Here is a 23,480-nt window from a genome sequence, read left to right as displayed (position 1 = left end):
TCTTGAAGGTCTCAGTTGCCTGCCATTCAATCTAGCCTGCCCCCTCTCTCAGTGCCCCTAGAACTGTGATGGCGAACCTTTTTATAAAAACCACCCACTTTTTCAGTACTGGGCAACCTGGTCCCTCCCGCCCACTAGTAGACGGTCCAGCTTTCATGGTGGGCCAATCGCGGGGCCGTTTGGCTTCTCCGCTACTGCCCACCATGAAAGCTGGAATGCCCTAGAACCTGGAGGGTTTACTTTAGGCAATCATCTCTGGTTACCATAGCATCCTAACTTCCATGACCAGCACGCCTGCTCCCTCTCTACTCCTCCATCTTCCACCTTGCTCCCATTCCATCTCTTCTCCATGCTGTAGCCAAAGTGATTATCGTTAAGTGAAGATCTAATCACATCATGCTCTGCTCACAACCTCATGGTGCTTGCTCTCACCACACCCTGACCTCTGCACAAACTAAACTCTGAAATGTAGCTTTTAAGGCCCTTCGCAGTCTCAGTTCTTAGCATTCTTTGTTGCTACCAAGAAAAATCAATTCTTGCCGACTTAGGCAGAAAAGGATTATTTATTTATTTAGGAAAGATATCAGGTAAATGCTGAGAATTGTCAGAAGGGCTAAGGAACAAGGCGTGGGAAAAACAACAGAAAGTCAGAGAAGTAAGGCACAGCCAAAAATCATAATATGGGGACAATCTGCCTAATTATGGAGACTGACCTTCTCTGTTTGCTCAGGACTTGGAGAGTCTCTACAATGTGGTATTTTCATTTGTACAACCAGAAAAATCCCAGGACAAGTTGGTCACCCTACATAGTCTGCTGCTGTAGGCATCTGCCATCTTGATACCCTGACACCTGCCATCTTAACACTGGACACATCACACAGCTGTACTCTGTCGCTTCTAGCATTTTCTGCTTGCCTCTAAGCACTGGGTTCCATCATAGGCATCCTGACCTTCATGCCTCCCTCCCAAGTCAGTCTCAGAGGGGAGCACGACCTGGTCAGAGACCATGTTTCAGCTTATAGGGAACTCCAGGAGAGGGTGTCTGCTCTCCTAAACTTCCTCCCTACCTTTTTGGAGGTCCTCTTATAGTGGAAAGGTTGTTCTGCTGGTGAGCAGCCAAAAATGGCAGATGTCTGTGACTCCTCCCCTTTCCCCTCCTCATCTGTTCATTATACCCTAGCCATGCTTTCTTCAAGTCTCTGGAAGGCATTGTGAACTTGCTCTCCCCTTGGTCTTCACTTATGCTGGTCTCTCTTCCTGAAATGGTCTTTCCTTCTGTCCTCTGAGTCTGGTCACCCCTTTCTGTAGAAGGCTTTTCTTAATACCCTAATTCCTGGTGCATTCATTTATTGGGGCTGCCGTGACAAAATATCACAGACTTGAATGACAGAAATCATTTTCTCACAGTTCTGGAGGTTGGGAGTCCAAGGTCAGGGTTGGTTTCTTCTGAGGCCTCTCTGCTTGGTCTGCAGATAGCCCCTCTCTTGCTGTCTTCACATACTCATTCCCTCTATGGATGACACCAGCTGTCACTCTGGGTGTCCTAATCTTCTCTTCTTAGAAGGCCACCAGTCAGATCAGATTAATGCCCACCCTCGGGTCCTCATTTTAACTTAATCACCTCTTTAAAGGCTCCATCTCCAAATATAGTCACACTCTGAGGTCCTGGGAGTTAGGGCTTCAACATACGAATCTTGGGGGAATAGGATCCAGTTCATAGCACCTGGCTTCTGTTAGGTCTGAGAATTTCTGTAGTATGTTGATCTTCCAGTATAAGATCATGTTACACAATTTTATAGTTAGTATCTATTCATACAGATTCATCCACGTAGACCATATGGATTCCCACCCCAGCACAGCAAAGCTTGGTTTATCTAATAAGCAATGTATTAGGCACTGTGAAAATCTTTCACCAATTCTGCCCAGATAAATACCTGTAATGCAATGATTACCTGTTAAATACTTAAAATTATCAAGAGCTTTCTCTCTTTTTACCCTAAAAGTTAAAAGCTAATGAGCCTGCTAATGCAGAGTGAAACATATTTTTCCTTGTCTTTCAAATAACTGAGACTGGTTCTTTCCTGGGGTTGATGACACGACTGTTGAAACTTATAATCCTTTTTATACTTATTAGGAGAATAATCACCACACAGTGTCATGCAAATATGACAACTGAAGGTCTGGACCCACTTTCCTTGTTAACCTTTCTTGTGACATGGCAGCAACCCCTGCTCCCACCTGAATATTTTATCACAGGCTCTCTTTGTGTTGAGATGTTCAAGGAAAAGAATGATTAGACCTAATTTTTCATATTCTGCATCAAATGTACTGGATTCTTCCTTTAGAACCATCTGAGTGAGATTCAGATTCCTGAATGTGAAAAACACTGTTTTTCTGACAGGCACAAATCAAGTCCAGAAAAGTCAGTCTTCTTCATGGCCTTTGGGGGAAATCCTTAGATCCTAAATTGTAGATAGACAGGATATTCACAGTTTAACCAAAGTCTCACATTTTTTTTGTGGTCAGACTGGCAAGACTCATTACTTGCAAGTTACAAATTAACCTTAGCCTGCCAATAATCCCAATCTGTTCTAAAATAGCTGGACCTTGGACTGCAAATTGCTCTAATGAAAGGGCCCTATCTCCATTTATCCCACAACAACCACAGTCATTAACAAGTTGAAATTAATATGTAATATGAAAGGAGGCATGAGGCATTTCAAGTTGTGCCCAGACTATTTGTGGCCCCCTTCTTTATTTCATGTGGTAGCATGTAAAATAAATGAAATCCAGTTTAAGGAATTCTAATTTATAACTAGGGAGAACTCACTAAAGTCTAACCATTAATTTTACAGTATATTGTTTGCCAAAGAGGAATTGGTCAAGATACATAGTGACTAAGCATTATCATGACTTTTTTTTTAGGTGACAGGAGGGAAGATTCCCGCATGTGCCCCGACTGGAATCCACCCGGCAACGCCGTCTGGGGCTGATGCTCAAATCAACCGAGCTATTCTCAGCGCCCGGATCCATGCTTGAACCAATTGAGCCACTGGATGCAGGAGGGGAAGAGAGAGAGAACAGGGAGAAAAGCAGATGGTCACTTCTCCTGTGTGCCTTGACCCGGAATCCAACCCAGGATGTCCATACAGTGGGCCAACACTCTATCTACTAGGCCACCGGTCAGGACCTATTGTGACTTTTAAAGGATAAAAAAGGGAAGCTCTTGGCCTTAAAGTAACTCAACTGAAAGGTACACATAAAAATAAAATCAGTGATACTGGCTACAAAAGCACCCAAGTATGCTAATCGTGCAGTCAGAACAAAGCATTCAGTTGTTTTTCCTTCTTCTTTCTCTTATGAATCTCGTAGTTTGATCCTGGGTCATTCTTGTCACTTTAAATCTCGTTCTAAAATGTCACAATCATGCTCCTAACCTTGTTACTACTAAACAGTCTTAATGTATACAACAAAGACGAGCCTAATAATTGGTAAATGTCAATTACCCACGTTTATCATTACTCAATTTTCTTTTCTTTTTTATTTATTTATTTAAAAATTTTTTCATATAAGCAAGAGGAGGGGAGATAGAGAGACAGACTCCTGCTTGTGCCCCAACCAGAATCCACCTGGCAACCCCTGTCTGGGGCCAATGCGCTGCCCATTTAGGGCCGTGCTCACACCTGAGGCGGAGGCAGATGGTCACTTCTCTTGTGTGCTCTCATGGGAAACTGAACTGAACCCAGGACATCCATACACTGGGCCAATGCTCTATCCACTGCCTCAACATAATTTTTAATAGAGAAATATTGAAGACATGATGAATATCTATCAATAGAAACAGTTTTGAGGATTATAGTACAGAGGACTTCTGCATGTGGCCAAGATGTTCTTCAAAAGACACTGTTGAGAAAAATAAAGGCCCTGGCCGGTTGGCTCAGCGGTAGAGCATCGGCCTAGCGTGCGGAGGACCCGGGTTCGATTCCCGGCCAGGGCACACAGGAGAAGCGCCCATTTGCTTCTCCACCCCTCTGCCGCGCCTTCCTCTCTGTCTCTCTCATCCCCTCCCGCAGCCAAGGCTCCATTGGAGCAAAGATGGCCCGGGCACTGGGGATGGCTCTGTGGCCTCTGCCTCAGGCGCTAGAGTGGCTCTGGTCGCAACATGGCGACACTCAGGATGGGCAGAGCATCGCCCCCTGGTGGGCAGAGCATCGCCCCATGGTGGGTGTGCTGGGTGGATCCCGGTCGGGCGCATGCGGGAGTCTGTCTGACTGTCTCTCCCTGTTTCCAGCTTCAGAAAAATGCAAAAAAAAAAAAAAAAAGAAAAAAAAAAGAAAAATAATACCAAGCACACAATGGGAGAAGCTATTGGCAAAACACAAATGTAGTTAAAAGCTTGTGTTCAGGACATATAGAGTAATCTTGCAACTTGATAGAAAAACAATTGATTTAAGAAGTGAGCAAAAGATTGAAGGAACAGCTCACCAAAGAAGATATATTAATGGTCAATAAGCAATGAAAACATGTTAAACATAATTAGTCATCAGAAAATGTGAATTAAGGCCCTGGCCAGTTGGCTCAGTGGTAGAGCGTCAGTCCAGCATGTGGATGTCCTGGGTTTGATTCCCGGTCAGGGCACACAGGAGAAGTGACCATCTGCTTATCTACCCCTCCCCTTCTCTCCTTCCCCTCCCACAGCCAAGGCTCCATTGGTTCGAGTGTTGGCCGCAGGAGCTGAGGATAGCTCAATGGTCTGAGCATCAGCCTCAGGTGATAAAAATAGCTCTGTTGGTTTGAGCATCCACTCTGGACAGAGGTTGCTGCGTTGATCCCAGTTGGGGCACATGTGGGAGTCTGTCTCACTATCTCTCCTCCTCTCAGTTAAAAACAAAACAAAAACTATGCTGAAATAAACAACTTAGTCTATCTTGTGAATACTTTTGTAGGACTGGAATTACAAAGCCAAAGGATACATATATTTAAAAATCTGATGTTTCTGTTACTGTGGGGGGAAAGGGGTGTCTGAGATTTTTCACCTTAATGCAAACTAACAGATGAATATGTCACAATTTTGGGGAAGTTGATAGAAGACATGAGACTCCTGGGTTAGAGATAACCTTGTTACTCACAGCAATAGCAATAGCCACAGTGTTGGCATATATTTACATGCCAGTACTCAGAACCCTTCATTCCACGGAGTTACAGGAAGGGCCAGATGGCCCTGGCATTTCCAAAGGGCCAAGGACTGGCATTTTTTAAAGTAAAGAGTCAAGGCCCTGGCCGGTTGGCTCAGCGGTAGAGCGTTGGCCTAGCGTGCGGAGGACCCGGGTTCGATTCCCGGCCAGGGCACATAGGAGAAGCGCCCATTTGCTTCTCCACCCCTCCGCCGCGCCTTCCTCTCTGTCTCTCTCTTTCCCTCCCGCAGCCAGGGCTCCATTGGAGCAAAGATGGCCCGGGCGCTGGGGATGGCTCTGTGGCCTCTGCCCCAGGCGCTAGAGTGGCTCTGGTCGCAACATGGCGACACCCAGGAGGGTCGCAACATGGCGACGCCCAGGATGGGCAGAGCATCGCCCCCTGGTGGACAGAGCGTCGCCCCTGGTGGGCGTGCCGGGTGGATCCCGGTCGGGCGCATGCGGGAGTCTGTCTGACTGTCTCTCCCTGTTTCTAGCTTCAGAAAAATGCAAAAAAAAAAAAAAAAAGAGTCAACACTAGTGAGCAGGAAACAAGCCAGCTGTCTTCCAACCCAGGAGAGAGCAGTTATAGGGTAATTGCTCTGCAGGTGCCTTAACCTCTTTAGTTGCCTGCGTAAATAGCTACAGAAACTGCTCCATATCTGTGTAGAGGGATAAACCTTGGCATCTGGTACACTCAGCAGGAACATGCAGGGATGCTCAGGGCTCATGGTGACAGCTCTCCCAATAATACATAGTATTAGTTCTCTCCAGAAAGCCTGTGGCAGTTTAAGCCTGCCTTCTATTGTGTAGGAAAGAGTCTTGTTTGCCAATATGGGAAAATCATCAGTTTTTGTAATTGTTGCCAATTTGTTGGGTGAAGAATGACTTATGTTTGCTGTGTACTTTTCAGACGTTTATTGATAACTTGTGAGATGGTTCCTCAAAGCTTAGTCTTCCCGGCCCTGGCTGGTTGGCTCAGTGGTAGAGCGTCAGCCTGGCATGCGGGAGTCCCAGGTTCGACTCCCGGCCAGGGCACACAGGAGAGGCACCCATCTGCTTCTCCACCCCTCCCCCTCTCCTTCCTCTCTGTCTCTCTCTTCCCCTCCCGCAGCCGGGGCTCCATTGGAGCAAAGAAGGCCCAGGCGCTGGGGATGGCTCTGTGGCCTCTGCCTCAGGCGCTAGACTGGCTCTGGTCGCAGCAGAGCGATGCCCCAGATGGGCAGAGCATCGCCCCCTGGTGGGCATGCCGGGTGGATCCTGGTTGGGCGCATGCGGGAGTCTGTCTGACTGCCTCCCGGTTTCCAGCTTCAGAAAAATACAAAAAAACCAAAAAAGCTTAGTCTTTCCTCTGACATTCCTCTCTCCATGTTCCTGATTGGGGGGAACAAAGAAAAACTCCATTTGTCATGAGTCCACTGTTTTTGGACATGTTTTCCACTTGTGTACTAATCCTGAACAGGATGACAGTGGCACTTCCGTGCACTGTGTGTGCTGTGTGGACACAAACTGCTGTCATGTGATGTGTGATGTCCTTTCTTCTTGGTCTGTTTGCTCCTGGGCTCCAAGAAGGGCCAGGCATCAGGCAGGATGACATGTCCTTTGAAGGAGGAAGTACAGTTCAGAGAGCTCCCAGCGCTCACATCCCCTTAGCTCACTGCAGGTGGCCAAGGCCAGGCAGGTTCACATGGGATTAGGGCAGAAGGTAGAGGAACTACAAAGTAGAGGAAAACATGGGGCCATTCTCTTTCAATAGACTCAATGGCAGATGAATAAGTGGCAGGGGGAAACTGCTTCTCATTGGCAGCAGGGAAACGCACAGCAAAACGTCCCCTTGCAGTGAGGGGCAAGCACCTTTGCCTGACATAGACTATATACAAACGTGTCTCTGCCTCGTGCTGATGCACTATCATGCAAAATGCAAGGGAGCAAGCCTAACACAGCTGTTTTCCCTACACTCATTGTAGTGGAATCAAACCAGTTTCCAGTTTCACAGATTCACGCATCTTTCTTTCTGTTGTCCCAACATTCCGTGTGTAGGGGAGGCGACAGGGACCTGTGTAAATGCATTGTCCATATAAACTCAGCAGTAACCGCCTTTAGTTTAAATTCTGAGCTCAGGTGTTCTGAGGAGCTAGCGATATCTTTAAATAGAAAATCTTAGTGAGAGTTTTCATGGGGTCCATTCTGGGGTCGAGCTTTATGCCAGCCTGGAGGTGTCCCCCGCAATGCATACTCACTGTAGGGTGCAGGTAGAAAACTAAACAATAAACAATGGGTTCCCGAACACAGAGGGTCTAGTCAGTGCACTTTTTCTAATCTAAAGGGTTTCACGAGGCTAGCTCCGCCCACAGCCCAGCACATCGGGTGGCTCCCGGGAGGTGAAGGCTCGGTCTGTGGCCGCGCCCGCCTTCTGCCCTGCCCAAGCCAATCAAGAGCCAACCTGGGCGCTCGAGTCCGAGTGCAGCCAATGGGTGCGGGTTATGGCCCGCCCCGCGCAGCGCCGCGACCGGACGCAAGCCAGGTCTAGGGTCATGGTTCCGCCCATTCACTCGGCCAGCATGGCGACCCCGGCGGCCGGCCCGGTGCTTGTAGTTGGCAGGTAAGCGTCGTCTGCGGCGTCCACACGGGGGGCGCGGTGGAGGACTCGCTGGGGGATGCCGCCTGCCAGCGAGCCCAGGTGGAAGTGTCAGTCGTTCCGCGTGGACAACACGAAGTCTGTCTGCGGAGCTGTGTAGTTACCCGTACCCGTTTATGAAAGGGAAGACCGAGGTTAAACAATTTAGGTGCCCAAGGTCACAGCCAGTAAGGGACCGAGTTGGGACGAGCCCAGCAGGGAGGGTCCGATGCCTGCAGGGCGTGGGAGCGCGTCCTGGCTCCCACGGTGTCGCTGAGGGGGAACAGGTGTTTGGCGAGCATTACCTGACATACCCAATTCTTGTGGGAATGTGCACTTTCCAGAGGGTAACGCTGGAGCCCAGTTTGCTAAGTTGTGTCCGTCTCACAAACTAAATTCCATCTGAATTGTTTTGATTGGTGCTTTCATTTCTTTTTTTACATTTCCTGCTATTTTTGTAACAAAAAAAAGGGGGGATTTATGTGTACCTTACCATGGGTAAGCCTTAAGCATTCTATCCACATGTTGATAGCTGCTATTGATAGTTAGAAACACCTTTTGGGGGGCGGCTTTGTGTCTTTTTTATGCCACTAAGGTGTTAGCTGGCACACTCCCCTCCCCTCCCTTTTCCACCGGTTTTACGGTCCATTGAAGGGAGGAGTCAGGATGTCTTTAGTCAGCTTTCTTTTGCCACAGAGCAGTGACATTAACTTGTCCTTTCCAGGCATGTGAGTGTGTGTGGCTACCTAGTAAAGCAATATAAAATATGTATATGCATGTGTGAAAATGCGCTTTGTGCCAGGTATGGTGACTCTGCTTGCCTTGCATTTTTCCAGAGCTGGCCTGTTGTATGTATGTCTCCCACCTTGGAGTGGTGCTCTGTCTGAACCTAGTCTTGGGTAGCAGCTGGGATTGGCATGTCAGTTTATTTCTGATCCCTTGAGGGAGGGCAACAAGGAATTAGGTGGGGGTGGCAAACTGTAATGACCAAAGACTTAGCACAGGATAGAGGGTTTTGTCCACCCCATGCCCTCAGCACTGTAGCAGGCACCCAGTTCCACTCTGGGATAGTGCTGCTTTCCTGTCCTTCATCCTTTTCTCGCTTCACTCCCCTTTCTTCCCCCTTCTTTTTCTCTCCTGGGCCCATAGGTGACTCCAAACACATCCATTTAGATTCCCTAAAACTTGTTTGAGTTTCATTCTTGGATTTCAACAGACCGAAAAATACATATTTCAGTATCAGGAACCTATTGGGCTGTTTTTCCATTAATACCAGTTTCCCTCTTAAAACTAATTGCTAGAAATATAGTCTCAATTTAATTCTTTTCCACTGATTTTCATAAAGACCACTTTCCTCAGGGCCTCCTAGCTTTTCTGTGAACCCCAAGGCGAGTGCCTTCAGAATGGTGCCCTTGAGAGACCAAGAGTGTGCTTTTGAAGAATTAAGAGAGGAGTCTCGGGCTGTGGGAACGTAGAGGGAAACTTTGGTAATGACAACTTTAAAAAAAATGGGATTAGACATGGGTATCCTGAAGACAAATTTGCATTTGGGTGGAGTCTTCAGGCCTTCATTTCTGTTGGCCTTCCACACCTACAGAGGAACTTATTCCTGTATATAACACTGTTTCAGGAAAACTGTGAAGTTTCTTAAACGGAAACCTTATGTACATTGGAATCAGGAGAGTCTGTAGGGGGAGCTCTCATGACCCATCTTTCAAGGCCAAAGACCACAAACTAGAACAGGCTACTTTCCATCTCCAACGGGAAGTTACTGGACTCTGCTACTCCAACAGGAAAGAGGAGGATCTTTTCCTATCCGGCAACCACTCAACCAATGACAGACTGTTACAGCTCAGCTGTTGAAAAGCCACAATACTTCAACTTCTAGTTTCCACTAGTACTCTGTTTGCAACAGTCCCTCGGAACTTGCCCTTTCCTCTATAAGACAGTGTTCCTCTCCTCTGTCCTCTGGACTTGCACATCCCTCACTATCAGACTACATGTCCAGAATTGCAGTTGTTGGTTGTTCATAAACCCATTTTTGCTGGAGAAATATCTGGCTGTTTGTTTGCAGGGGTCCCCAAACTACGGCCCCCTGAGGCCATTTATCCAGCCCCTGCCGCACTTCCAGAAGGGGCACCTCTTTGATTGCATCTGCATCCTGTGCTCCTGGAGCACTGTATGTGGTGGCGCTGCAAAGTGCGGCGTCGCTCACATACACTACTATTTGCTCACATACACTACTATTTCCGGTGATGCAGGACGTATGCTTCACGGCTCCAGAAGCGCGTCATATCACTTGTTACAGCTAGCAGTGACAAATATGGAACCGGACATTGACCATCTCATTAGCCAAAAGCAGGCCCATAGTTCCCATTGAAATACTGGTCAGTTTGTTGATTTAAATTTACTTGTTCTTTATTTTACATATTGTATTTGTTCCCATTTTGTTTTTTACTTTAAAAGAAGATATGTGCAGTGTGCGTAGGGATTTGTTCATAGTTTTTTTTATAGTCCGGCCCTCCAACGGTCTGAGGGACAGTGAACTGGCCCCCTGTGTAAAAAGTTTGAGGACCCCTGGTTTAAGGTCAGCAACTGATGTGGCATTGTGTTCACCCACATTTTAGGCCTTGAACTTAGTTTAAAATTGGAATCTGTTTTGAGGGAGAAGGCCAACCCTGTCATATTCCTGGCCCTCCTTTTCATGGGGTACACTCCTTGGCGGAGCTCAGGGGCCATCTTCTCCAGAAAAGGTTCTGTTTCTGGGACTTTTCCCCTTAGAGTAGAAACTGTGTCCTCACTGGTTGTGTATCCATTGTACCTGGTCCTAGCAGGCAGATGTTTGAGTGTTTAGAATGGAGATTGTATTTAAAAAACAACAACAATGCTATGCAGTATGAAGGGTTTGCTAAGATGTTGTTTTATATCAAGTGGTGCACCCTCAAACTAGCCTCCATTTTTTTCTATTCCAAATTTTTACTTTAAGGTGACTAGGTACATTTTTCTGTAAGAAACTTTCTGAGGTGTAATTTTTTTTTCAAAATGCTGCTCTAGATATTTTCTTGCTAATTTTTGCATTAAAATGCACAGATATGGGCCTGACCTGTGGTGGCGCAGTGGATAAAACGTCGACCTGGAAATGCTGAGGTCGCCGGTTCAAAACCCTGGGCTTGCCTGGTCAAGGCACATATGGGAGTTGATGCTTCCAGCTCCTCCCCCCTTCTCTCTCTCTCTGTCTCTCTCTCTCCCTCTCTCTGTCCTCTCTAAAAATGAATAAATAAATAAAAAAAAATTAAAAAAAATGCACAGATATATACTGTGCAAACTGAGAGCAAACTGTAGGGTTTCCAGTTACTTGAGTCAGCTGTAACACTAAATGTGTTCTTCCTGGGAAATAAACTGTTTTAAAATTTACTTAATTTTAATTCATTTAAAGTTCTACATGTGGTTCAAGTCTACCATATTGGACAATGCAGGTCTAGAGCACAGAGCGTTTTATAAAAAAAATTATAGGTGTATGATACATACAATTTAATTGTAAGAGATTTAAGGCCCTGGCCGGTTGGCTCAGTGGTAGAGCGTCGGCCTGGCGTGCAGAAGTCCCGGGTTTGATTCCCGGCCAGGGCACACAGGAGAAGCGCCCATCTGCTTCTCCACCCCTCCCCCTCTCCTTCCTCTCTGTCTCTCTCTTCCCCTCCCGCAGCCAAGGCTCCACTGGAGCAAAGATGGCCCGGGCGCTGGGGATGGCTCCTTGGCCTCTGCCCCAGGCGCTAGAGTGGCTCTGGTCCTAACAGAGCGATGCCCGGGAGAGGCAGAGCATCGCCCCCTGGTGGGCAGAGCGTCGCCCCTGGTGGGCATGCCAGGTGGATCCTGGTTGAGCGCATGTGGGAGTCTGTCTGACTGTCTCTCCCGGTTTCCAGCTTCAGAAAAATACAAAAAAAAAAAAAAAAAAAAAAGAAGAAAAATAAATTCAGTATTGCAGAAGAATATGGACTAAAATCTACTGTAGGATCCCGCTCCCTTCTCCAGAAGTTGAGTAGAAGTCATTTCAGTTGTTTTTAATCTATTTTTTCACTAAATAGCTTCACATAAGATGTCTTATAAGAAGGCAGTAGCCCCTCTCAGTGATCCCTCGTGTTTATGAAAGGCTTAGCTCAAGTGAGTGTGGGAGCTTAGAAGCACAGATAGCACTGCTGTGGCATTAGCAGGATTTTTTCAATAGGAGATATGCTAAGCTATTTCTTCATTCACTTGGGCTCCAAAAGCGGTGTGGATTGTAACTGTCTCTAGTGTGAGGTCCTTCCTGTGCTTGGTACCTAAATTACAGATTAGCTGGAAAAGGAGGAAATGGAGGGAGAAGTGTAGGGAGAATGCTTCTTGGAACCCACCCTATGACTGCTATCTAGCCTCCCTTCCCCCAAGTGGCTCATGTAGTTACTGGAGTGAAATAACAGTGGAACTGAAACAAACTTGCCCTAATATTCAGCTACCAGCAAGCTAGTAAGTTAGCTGATTACTGCTTCTCTTTTATAATTTATTTTTTCTTTTAAAGAAAGAAAGAAAGGAAGTGAGAGAGAAAGGAAGCAAGAGGGAGAGAAACATCAATTTTCTTGTTTCACTTATTTAGGCATTCATGGGTTGATTCTCGTATGTTCTCTGACTGGATTTGAACCTGCAGCCTTAGGGTATTGGGATAAAGCTCTAACCAACTGAGCTCCCTGGCCAGTCCTGGTTACTGTTTCGTGAATGCTGGCAGAGGATGTGAGAGCAGGGCCAGAGTCGAAGGCCTTGATTAATTACAGCAGAGTAGTCGGCATGAACATTATACTTGCACTGGTCCCCTTTCTCCCTGAGTCCCATGAGGATGAAGTGGGGGGCCAGGTGAGTACCTGCAGATGCAGTGAGTATGTTTCAGGATAGGGACATTGAACTTGTGGAAGCCACTGTTTTTATAGTAAGAGGTAGAGCAAGCTTGCTCTTTGTCCTCAAGGGATATATTTCCTTTTCTCTCAACATTGGTCTTCAAATATAACCCTGAGAAATGGTCCGTCCAGATCTTGGCAGTTTACTTGTTGAAGAACGTGGGTTATTTCTTGTAAAATTTTCCATATTCTGTAATTTGTTGGATGTAATCTGTAATATCATTAAACACCTTCCTCTGTCTCTTTATTTCCAATAAGTGTGAAACAGTGGACAGAATGTAGTGGTAAGGGCTCAAGAGTCGGACTGCTGGAGTTCACCTCAGCTCTGGTGCTTCTAGCCTGTATTGTCTTAACCTGCCTGAGCCTCAGTTTTCTTTTGTATGAAATGGAAATAACAGTAACACTGACCTTGTAGGATGATTGTAAAGATTAAGCAAGATGAGGCACATAACATCTTTAACGTTGCCTGGCACCTAATACGTGTTCCAGTGCTGGTGGTGAGAGCCCTTGCTTATTTGAAGAGACAGGGGAGATACCACCTGTTTTTCAGGATAAGTGCTTTGCCTAAGGGAGTGGTCAGATTGAGGTTACTGTGGGGTCTGTCCTGTCCACGACACCGGCCACCTCCTTACTGTCTCTTGTTTCAGTGCATGAGTGCACAGGAGCTGCCTGTCAGGTGCTGCTCCATGCTCAGTATTAATGTTGGACTGGAGTCAAGGATTCAGGAGCTCTTACGTGGAAACAGATACTATTTAAATTCAATATAGCTATCAAGATGTGTAATTTTAAGATAGTAAAGATTTTAAAGCTAGGGTAGGATGCTGTATAATTTAAAAAAACTTATTCTGAGTTAGGAGTGAACAACTGTTCAATTACTGAGTTAACTGGCAGCCTCCCTTGGTGTTCTCTCCCTTTAGTGGCCTCATTGGGCAGAACTGGGCTATGCTGTTTGCCAGTGGAGGCTTCAGGGTGAAACTGTACGATATTGAGCAACAGCAGATAACAGAGGCCCTGGACAACATCAGGTAAGTCAGCTGGCAGCTCTGGGGGAGCCCTGATTCTTTTGCTCTCAGTGGGTCTGGGTCTTAATACGCTGTCAAGGCCATCAACACCTGTCACTTTGCCCCTTCACTTCACGGCTACTGCAGTGCCGTTGAGCTGGCCAAGGCTACAGCAGCTGAGACATGGATGAAGAAAGGGCTCTGATTGTGAGAAAGGCACCCTTTGGGTTGTAAAGATGTGTTCACAGGAGTGGGGGACTGAACGTGGATCTTGGGCTTCCAGCCTGAATTAGTTTGTAAGCAGCTGTGTCCCACCAGGCTGCGGGCCTGGGTGTCCCGCCTTCTCTCTGGAAGGGAGAGCTGGCTCTCAGCATGTGGGAACGACAGCTTCATGGGCATGACATCTTAGGGACAGAGGTCCTGAGGTTTATTTTGACCTATTGCTTTAACGACATTTGGACCCAGGTTCACTGTGAGAACTGTCATAGTTAAAGGTATGGGAGTAGATAAGCTTACCAGATGGTGAGGGGTACATTTTAGGGGCATAGCAGGGGGACAGAAGAACAGGAGACAGGTTAAAGGACAAGAGTGGGGAGGTCAGACATAGAAGAGCCAAGCTAATGCCGTGTGCCAGAAGGTAAGGTGCTGGATCCCACCCACCTGAGAGTGTCTGGATACTGTCTCAGATCTCGTTTTATGCAAGTGGTTATCATCCTTCTTTGAGGGCTCTCCGTGAATGTGTAACTTGAATTTGCATTTTTGTGTCACAGAAATATGCTTTATCATTTAATTTTTTTTTTTTTTTGTATTTTTCTGAAGCTAGAAACGGGGAGAGACAGCCAGACAGACTCCCGCATGCGCCCGACCGGGATCCACCCGGCATGCCCACCAGGGGGCGACGCTCTGCCCACTAGGGGGCGATGCTCTGCCCCTCCGGGGCGTCGCTCTGCCGCGACCAGAGCCACTCTAGCGCCTGGGGCAGAGGCCAAGGAGCCATCCCCAGCGCCCAGGTCATCTTTGCTCCAATGGAGCCTCGACTGCGGGAGGGGAAGAGAGAGACAGAGAGGAAGGAGAGGGGGAAGGGTGGAGAAGCAAATGGGCGCTTCTCCTGTGTGCCCTGGCCGGGAATTGAACCTGGGACTTCTGCATGCCAGGCTGACGCTCTACCACTGAGCCAACTGGCCAGGGCCATTTAATTTCTGAAAAGAATAAAATACAGGGTATGTTGTCAGGCTATAGATCAAAAAATTTTATACCTGAGTCTAGTTCTGTTGTGTAGCAGATTAAGAACCTGGAACCCAGAGAAATCAAGTTGTGTCTTACATATAGTGTCATGTAGCCAATGTCAAGATAAAATATATATTAACCTATGAAACAAAACAAACACAAACCAAAAAATAAAATGACTGCTATAAAGCTAACCTCCCACAATGCTTTATTTGTGCTTTATGGAAGGAAGAGGAATTGACATATAAATACCTACTACATTCCAGGCATTTGCTAGAAGAATAAGACAGATAAAGCGGTTTCCACCATGGAGCTTATAGTCTAATAATCTACCATTAATATGGTAGATTCTCAAAGTGAACCCTCTGAGGTAGATTTTAATTGCCATTATTTTATGAAAAAGTTGAGTCTATGAATGGTCAGTAAGTAACCTGCTCACAGACCCGGTAAGACACAAGATTCTAGCCCTGGTCTGTATACATGTTAAGGATGGGCCTGAGCTTGTCAACATCCATCTGTACTATTTGCTTTCTAGAGATCCTGCAAATACTACTTTTAATATATCTGATATACCATATTTCTCCATATATGAGATGCTCCCATGTATAAGATGTACAGGCCTGAAATTTGAAAAAAAATGTATTACATAAAGTTATTGAACTCAAGTTTTATTCATCATAAAATGCATACAACTCCTCATCCGTGTGAAAAAGCAGGAAATGCAAGTAAAAAAACCCCCTATAACCACTGTATAAGACACACCCAGTTTTTAGACCCCAAATTTTTTGAAAAATGGTGCGTCCTATACATGGAGACATATGGTATGCAACCAGATAGACCACTTATGCAAGTTTATGAAGAATATAATACAAGGGATATTCATAAACATACTATCTAACTTGGGATCTAGAACTTTATGAATACCCTGTGTGTAACTGTTGTTTTTGACTGTTTGCCTCCCCACCAGAAACAACAAATATCTTTTATTTTGTATTTACCATTACTTTGCCTAAAACGTAGTATTATCATATCTCTCTCTCTCTCTCTCTCTCTCTCTCTCTCTCTCTCAAAAGCCAGTAGCCACGGCCACCATCACAGCCGCCTGGCTCATGCAGGTTCGTGTTTGATTCGGACAGACAGTAATGAAACAATGGAGCCAAGAACTGGTGGGCCATTAGTTTTAATCCTAGCTTGCACCTAGTGGGCAAGTAAAAACATACACTGGGCTCCAAAACCCACTCATTCAGTGCTCACAAAGCTACTGACTTATCTGAGTTTCCTAGAATCAAAGGTTTCTAGTTCACCAGACTTATTCACCTCTGTTCCCCATCTCCTTCCTTTTCCTTGCTCAACTTGCTTCTCACTCAGCACTCCACCATCTTGGCTGCTTCTCCTCTCCTCCACATGGCCTTTCTCTGTTCTCCTCCCTAATGCTAATCTCAGGAACTGAGCGAGCAAGCTCCCGGTCTGCCCCATTTTATAGTATAGAAATCAAAACCTTTAATCCAGTGTTCAAACAAGGAAGTCTCTGATACAAAGTCACTTATCTGAGGCATAATGGGATTCCTCAGGAGAGTGCACCATCTCACATCATGCAATCAGTTAAGGGTGTGGGAAAAGCTTAGTTTTAAAACTAAGCCTTAGGCTTTAACCACCCTGCCTGCTTACAGCCTGTCCCCCACGCCCAATGCAAACTATAAGTGAGCAAACATATATCATATTTAAAAACTTATTTGACCAACAATCCCCAAGCAATATATGGTTTAGTTTTGCTCATTTTTGTGCTATATAAAAATATTTTTGAAGCCCTTGCCAGGTAGCTCAGTAGGTTAGAGTATCCTCCTGATACACTAAAGTTGTGGGTTCAATCCTCAGGGCACATGCAAGAATCAACCAATGAGTACATAAATGAATGGAACAACAAATCAATGTTTCTGTCTCTTTCCTCCACTCTTTCTCCTCCTCCCCCTTTGTAAAGCCAGTAGGCTCGGCCACCATCGCAGCCGCCTGGCCCATGCAGGTTCGCATTTGTTTCTGACAGATGGTAATGAAACAACGGAGCCAAGAACTTGTGGGCCATTAGCTTTAATCCTAGCTTGCACCCGGCAGGCAAGAAATACACACAGTGGGAAAACACTTCCCTTTCCATTCAGGGCTCCCAAAGCCACTGACTTACTGAGTTTCCTAGAATCAAAGGTTTGTACCTCACCAGCCTTATTCACCTCTGTTCCCCATCTCCTTCTCTCTGCACAAACTGACTTCTCCTTCAGCACTCTGCCACTTTGGCAGCTTCTCCTCTCCTCCATGTGACCTTTCTTTGCTCTCCTTTCTCTGCTCTCTCCTCTAATGCTAATCTCAGGAACCAAGAGAGAGCAAGCTCCCAGTCTGCCCCATTTTATAGTGTAGAAATGAAAACCTTTAATCCAATATACAAACAAGAAAGTCTCTGATACAAAGTCACTTAGGGTGGGAATGGCTTAGTCTTAAAACTAAGCCTTAGGGTATAACGACCCTGCCTTCTTACAGCCTGTCCCCACACCCAATGCAAACTATAAGTGAGCAAACTTATATATCATATTTTCAAACTTATTTGACCAACACCCTTTTTCTCTCTAAAATCAATAAAAAAAAGTTAAAAAAATATTTCTGAGATTACCCATGTTATTGCTTATAGCTGTAGTACATCTGTTTTCATTGCCTTATAATATTCCATGGTGTGACTCTGCTATAATTTATTTCTCTTTTATCCTTTTGATGAACATTAGAGCTGTTTTCAGTTTGGGGCTTATGTCCCCAGTGTATGCGCACGAGAGTGTCTGCAGGGTACATCCTGAAGAGTGACATTGCTGGCCCTGTTTTTTCTTCTAGGATTATTATGACTATATGTATATTGAACCAATCATTCATATTTTAACCTCTCTTTCTCTCTCTCTCTTCATCTTATCCTGGCTTTATTTTTTTTCTTCTTATTAAACTTATTGGGGTGAGACTGGTTAACAAAATTATAGTTTTCAGATGCACAATCCCACAACACATGTCTATAGTATTTTACCCTCTCTTATATATATTTTTTCTCCCTATCTCTTTGGGATACATTCTGGATACACTTTTTAGATCTTTCTCTCAGTTCACTAATTCTGTTTTTAGCTGTGTCTAATCTTCTGTTTAAACCATCCACTGAGTTTATTTTCGTAATTAAATTTTCATTTTAAAAGTTCTATTTGCTTCTTTTCTAAATATACCTGTTCATTTTTAATAGTTTCTTATTGTTTGCTCATTCTTTGTGGTTTCACTTTTCAAATCTTTGAGCATCTAAATATACATTGTTTTATCAATACCTGAGGTTGTCTTAGGTCAGGACCCTCAGAATCAGGCCCTGAGGTGAGGGTTCCTGGGCTAGTGGCTGATGAAGGAAGTACTCCCAGGAGGAGCCAGTGTGGGAAGGAGAGGACAGGATAAACACAAAGAAGCCAGCTGAGGGCATCAGTTCAGAAGTCCCAGGCTCATCAAGATTCCAGGGGAGTTCTGGAGCATGAAGTATTCTGCAAAGTCTGTCACCTCTGAAGGCAGGAGAGTTTTGCTTTCATAATCCTCTATCAGTCATTGCCTGGGGGGCCCTCTTCCCTTGGTTGGTGAGAACTCCCAGCTATTTCCTGATCTCTAGTCTGGGTGCGGTCTACTCCAAGGGAGAGGACAGGTGTGAGCCTTTAGCAACAAAGAATTCAAAAACTGGGTGGTTGGCACCCACTACTAGTTTAAGGGATTTAGAGTTCTGGGTGGAACACCAGTGGCCCCCTATAGAAATCATTGGGGGAGGGGGTTTAAATAAAACAGTTATTTTCCTGATTGGTTTATTCCTGATTTCATTCATTAAAAAATCACTGACTGAGCACCTCTTCTATGCTTATCTTGGCCCTGGGTGTTCAGTAACAAACATAGATCATAGTGGACTATGAACTCTGGTCTTGAGGACTCATATCCTACAGGGAGAGGGAGGAGTGAGAAGTGGATCCAAATAGAATTACTCAATTGTATTGTGTGTCACATGTGTCACATCAGGGGTTGGTATACACCACCAGCTGGCCACACGCTGCCTTGTAGCCTTTTTGGTGTATCCCATGAGCTAAGATTGGTTTTGTATTTTTAAGGTTTTATAAAATAAAAAAGAGTATGTCACAAAGACCTTAAATTGTCCACAAAGCCTAAAATATCAGTATGTGGCCCTTTACAGAGAAAGTTTTTTTTGTTTTTTTGTTTTTTATTGTGACACAGACAGAGAGAGGAACAGATAGGGACATATAGACAGGAAGGGAGAGATGAGAAGCATCAATTCTTCGTTGCGGCTCCTTAGTTGTTCATTGACTGCTTTCTCATATGTGCCTTCACCTGGGGGCTACAGCAGAGTGAGTGATCCTATGCTTAAGCCAGCGACCCTGCACTCAAGCTGGTGGGCCTGCACTCAAGCTGGATGAGCCTGTGCTCAAGCCGGTGACCTCAGGGTTTCGAACCTGGGTCCTTGGCATTACAGCTTGTTGTTCTATCCCCTGTGCCATCGCCTGGTCGGGCAACAGAGAAAGTTTTTGATTCCCATGTTAAATAGTTGAGATTCTGACATGTTGGTTTTTACCTCTTCACCACCAGCTTTTCTCTGACACCAGCTGGGTGTCCTACAGTCAGTCTACATGGAGATAACATCAGATTTCACAGGTCCCACAAGACCATCCTGCACTTCAGATGCCAGGTTGTCACCTGGTCTTCTGACCAACTGGCCATACATCAGAGGTTCTCACCACCACTACTTAGGTTCAGTTAATTTGATAGAGCAGTTTACAGAACTTGGGAAACCAGCATACTTACTATATTAACCTGTTTATTATAAAAAGATGTAACTGAGGAACAGCAAGATGGAGAGGTGCATAGAGCAAGGTTTGTGGGAAGGGGTGTTGAGTTTCCATGTTCTCTGGGAGTGTTGTTCTTCCCAAATCTCTCTGTGTTCACCAACCAGGAAGCTCTTTGAGCTTCTCTTTTTTTTTTTTTTTTTGTATTTTTCTGAAGTTGGAAACGGGGAGGCAGTCAGATAGACTCCCGCATGCGCCCCACCGGGATCCACCTGGCATGCCCACCAGGGGACGATGCTCTGCCCATCTGGGGTGTTGCTCTGCCGTGACCAGAGCCATTTTTGTGCCTGAGGCAGAGGCCTCAGAGCCATCCTCAGCGCCTGGGCCAACCCTGCTTCAATGGAGCCTTGGCTGCGGGAGGGGAAGAGAGAGACAGAGAGGAAGGAGAGGGGGAGGGGTGGAGAAGCAGATGGGTGCTTCTCCTGTGTGCCCTGGCCGGGAATCGAACCCGGGACTCCTGCACGCCAGGCTGACAGTCTACCATTGAGCCAACTGGTCAGGGCCTCTTTTTGTTTTTTTATGGAGGCTGTATTTCATAGGCATGGTTGATTAAATCATTGACCATTGGCGATGGAACTCAGTTTCCAGCTTCTCTCCCTTTCCTTTTCCAGGCTGATAGCACATTTCCTTTTTTTTTTTTTTTTGTATTTTTCTGAAGTTGGAAATGGGGAGGCAGTCAGACAGACTCCCTCCCGCATGCGCCCAACCGGGATCCACCCAGCATGCCCACCAGGGGGCGATGCTCTGCCTTGGCTGCGGGAGGGGAAGAGAGAGACAGAGAGGAAGGAAAGGGGGAGGGGTGGAGAAGCAGATGGGCGCTTCACCTGTGTGACCTGGCTGGGAATTGAACCCGGGATCCTGCACGCCAGACCGACACTCTACAACTGAGCCAACCGGCCAGGGCCTCATTTCTTATAGGTGACTAATATTCCACTGTCTGGATATACCAGTTTTTTTTTCCAACTCACCTACTAAAAGGCATCTTGATTGCTTCCAAGTGTGGCAGTTATAAATAAAGCTTCCATAAACATATGGTGCAGGTTTTGATGTGGACAGAAATTTTATATCTTTTGGGTGAATACTTAGGAGCATGACTGCTGGATTACATTGTAATAGTATGTTTAATTTTGTAAGAAACCATCAAACTGTACTATTTTGCATTCCCACCAGCAACGGATGAGTGTCTGTTGTTCCACATCCTCCCCAGCATGTAGTGGTATCAGTGTTCTGAATTTTGGTTGTTGTGATAAGTGTGTAGTAATATCTCATTGTAATTTGAATTTTCCAAATGACCTATAATGTGGAACCTTTTCACATGCTTATTTGCCATTTATGTGTGTGTGTGTGTGTGTGTGTGTGTGTGTATATATAATCTTCTTTGAGTTCTTTTTCTACTTTTCTTTTTTTGGATAAAGGGCAAGGCGAGCCTTGACATTTATCCTTAGTTGCTGTAATTGTGAATCCCTGATACATAAAAATGGTTGTTGTACAGGATTCTATGATTTTGTAAGCAGAAGCCCTTCAGAGGTTCTGGTTTATCATAGTTTTGGAAGTGCAAATGTTTAAAAGTCTTTTTTTCTTTTTAATTGTTAAGTGTGAGAGGTAGGGAGGCAGAGACAGACTCTCTCATGCACCCCAACTGGGATCCATCTCCATCTGGCAAGCTCCCTACCAGGCAGTGCTCTGCCTGTCTGGGGCCACTGCTCCGTTTCTCAGAACCCAGCCATTTTCAGCACCTGAGGCGAGGCCATGTGGCCATCCTCAGCGCCCAGGGCCAACTTTCCCCGAACCACTTGAGCCATGGTTGTGGGAGGGGAAGAGAGAGAGAGGGAGATGGGGGTAGTGATGGAGAAGCAGATGATCCTTCTCCTTTGTACCCTGACCAGGAATTGAACCTGGGATTTCCACACGCTGGGCTGATGTTCTACTGCTGAGCTAACTGGCCAGGGCCAAAAGTCTTAAGATAAAATTTGAACCCCAATAAAAACAGCTCAGAAGTCTTATGTTCTAGTACAGGGGTAGTCAACCTTTTTATACCCACCGCCCACTTTTGTATCTCTGTTAGTAGTAAAATTTTCTAACCGCCCACCGGTTCCACAGTAATGGTGATTTATAAACTAGGGAAGTAACTTTACTTTATAAAATTTATAAAGCAGAGTTACAGCAAGTTAAAGCATATAATACTAATTACTTACCAAGTACTTTATGTCGGATTTTCGCTAAGTTTGGCAGAATAAATCTTTATAAAACAACTTACTATAGTTAAATCTATCTTTTTATTTATACTTTGGTTGCTCTGCTACTGCCCACCCTGAAAGCTGGAACGCCCACTAGTGGGCGGTAGGGACCAGGTTGACCACCACTGTTCTAGTGTAATGCAAAAGAAAGTACCGTTGACCCTTGAACAACATGGGTTTGAACTGTATGGGCCCACTGATATATAGGTTTTTTCAGTAAATACATGTATTGATTTCAGTCTGTGGTTGGGAGTTTGAGGATGTTCAGGACTGACTGCATGTACTGATCTGTGCTATGTTATTCAGGGGGCTTGAACATGTGCAGATTTTGTTCTCTGTGGGGTCCTGGAATTAAAAGTTAAATGTAAATTTTTGATGGGGGTTGTGTGTCCTGGCCCTAACCTCAGCATTGTTTGAAGGACAATGATGCATACCTCTTGAGAGAACATTGATCATAAAAAAAGAACTAAGAGGTTCAGTCAGAGTGTTTTTAAAAGGTATTGAGGCATGAAACATGGTAACACAAATAACAATATTTGATTTCATTCAGGTGATGTAGGGATTAATAGGAAGTAATTTATTGATAATGAAAAAACCATTAAGAAGAATACAGTTGTGAAACCAGAAGGCGGCGTTTGTGCTGTCTGTCATAAGAGCAAATACACAGAGATAGTGATTGAATCTTTATGGGAGCTTTATTCAGAGGACCAGCGATCAGAGAAGACAGTGAGTTTGTACCCTAAAAACTGTCTTAACATCTCATCTCAAACTGGACTTTCTATAAGGAGAAGTAAGGGGTGGGTAAGGGATTTGAAACTGGGAAAAAGGTTTTTTTGTTTCTAGGCCTTTTTTTTTTTTTTTTTTACAGGGACAGAGAGAGAGTCAGAGAGAGGGATAGATAGGGACAGACAGACAGGAACGGAAAGAGATGAGAAGCATCAATCATCAGTTTTTTGTTGCGACACCTTAGTTGTTCATTGATTGCTTTCTCATATGTGCCTTGACTGAGGGCCTTCAGCAGACCGAGTAACTCCTTGCTGGAGCCAGCGACCTTGGGTCCAAGCTGGTGAGCTTTTTTTTTTGCTCAAGCCAGATGAGCCCGCGCTCAAGCTGGCGACCTTGGAGTCTCAAACCTGGGTCCTTCCGCATCCCAGTCCGACGCTCCATGCACTGCGCCACCGCCTCGTCAGGCTATTCCTAGGCCTTCTGAAGTCAGGGCCTGTTCCGGGCATTTCTGACAACACTTTGATCTGTGTGGTCCTCCTGAAAACAAATGGTTAACTGCTTGCTGACTGCAGTCCTCTGAACTAATGCTAACTGCCTGGAACAAAAACTATTTACATGCATTACTCCCTAAGCCCATCCATTAAAACTAAAACTTACAGTGTTAAACACTAAGTTTGTTAA

General features: G+C 45.3%; 1 protein-coding gene across 2 annotated transcripts in view; it reads left to right on the top strand.

Annotated features, from left to right (window-relative positions):
• Window positions 1-7,650: 7,650 nt before the first annotated feature.
• CRYL1 (crystallin lambda 1) overlaps window positions 7,651-23,480 on the top strand; it is a 154,642-nt gene continuing 138,812 nt past the window's right edge. For both annotated transcript variants that reach the window (XM_066258991.1, XM_066258990.1), the window contains exons 1-2: window positions 7,651-7,773; window positions 13,628-13,735. In XM_066258991.1, coding sequence (XP_066115088.1) covers window positions 7,655-7,773; window positions 13,628-13,735 — 227 coding nt within the window. In that variant the 5' untranslated portion in view covers window positions 7,651-7,654. The remainder of the gene's footprint in view (window positions 7,774-13,627; window positions 13,736-23,480) is intronic.

Source organism: Saccopteryx bilineata, chromosome 2 (assembly GCF_036850765.1).
Source record: "Saccopteryx bilineata isolate mSacBil1 chromosome 2, mSacBil1_pri_phased_curated, whole genome shotgun sequence".
NCBI classification, from domain to species: domain Eukaryota; kingdom Metazoa; phylum Chordata; class Mammalia; order Chiroptera; family Emballonuridae; genus Saccopteryx; species Saccopteryx bilineata.
Note: the sequence above shows the minus strand (reverse complement) of the source record. Positions and strands in the feature narration are given on the sequence as shown.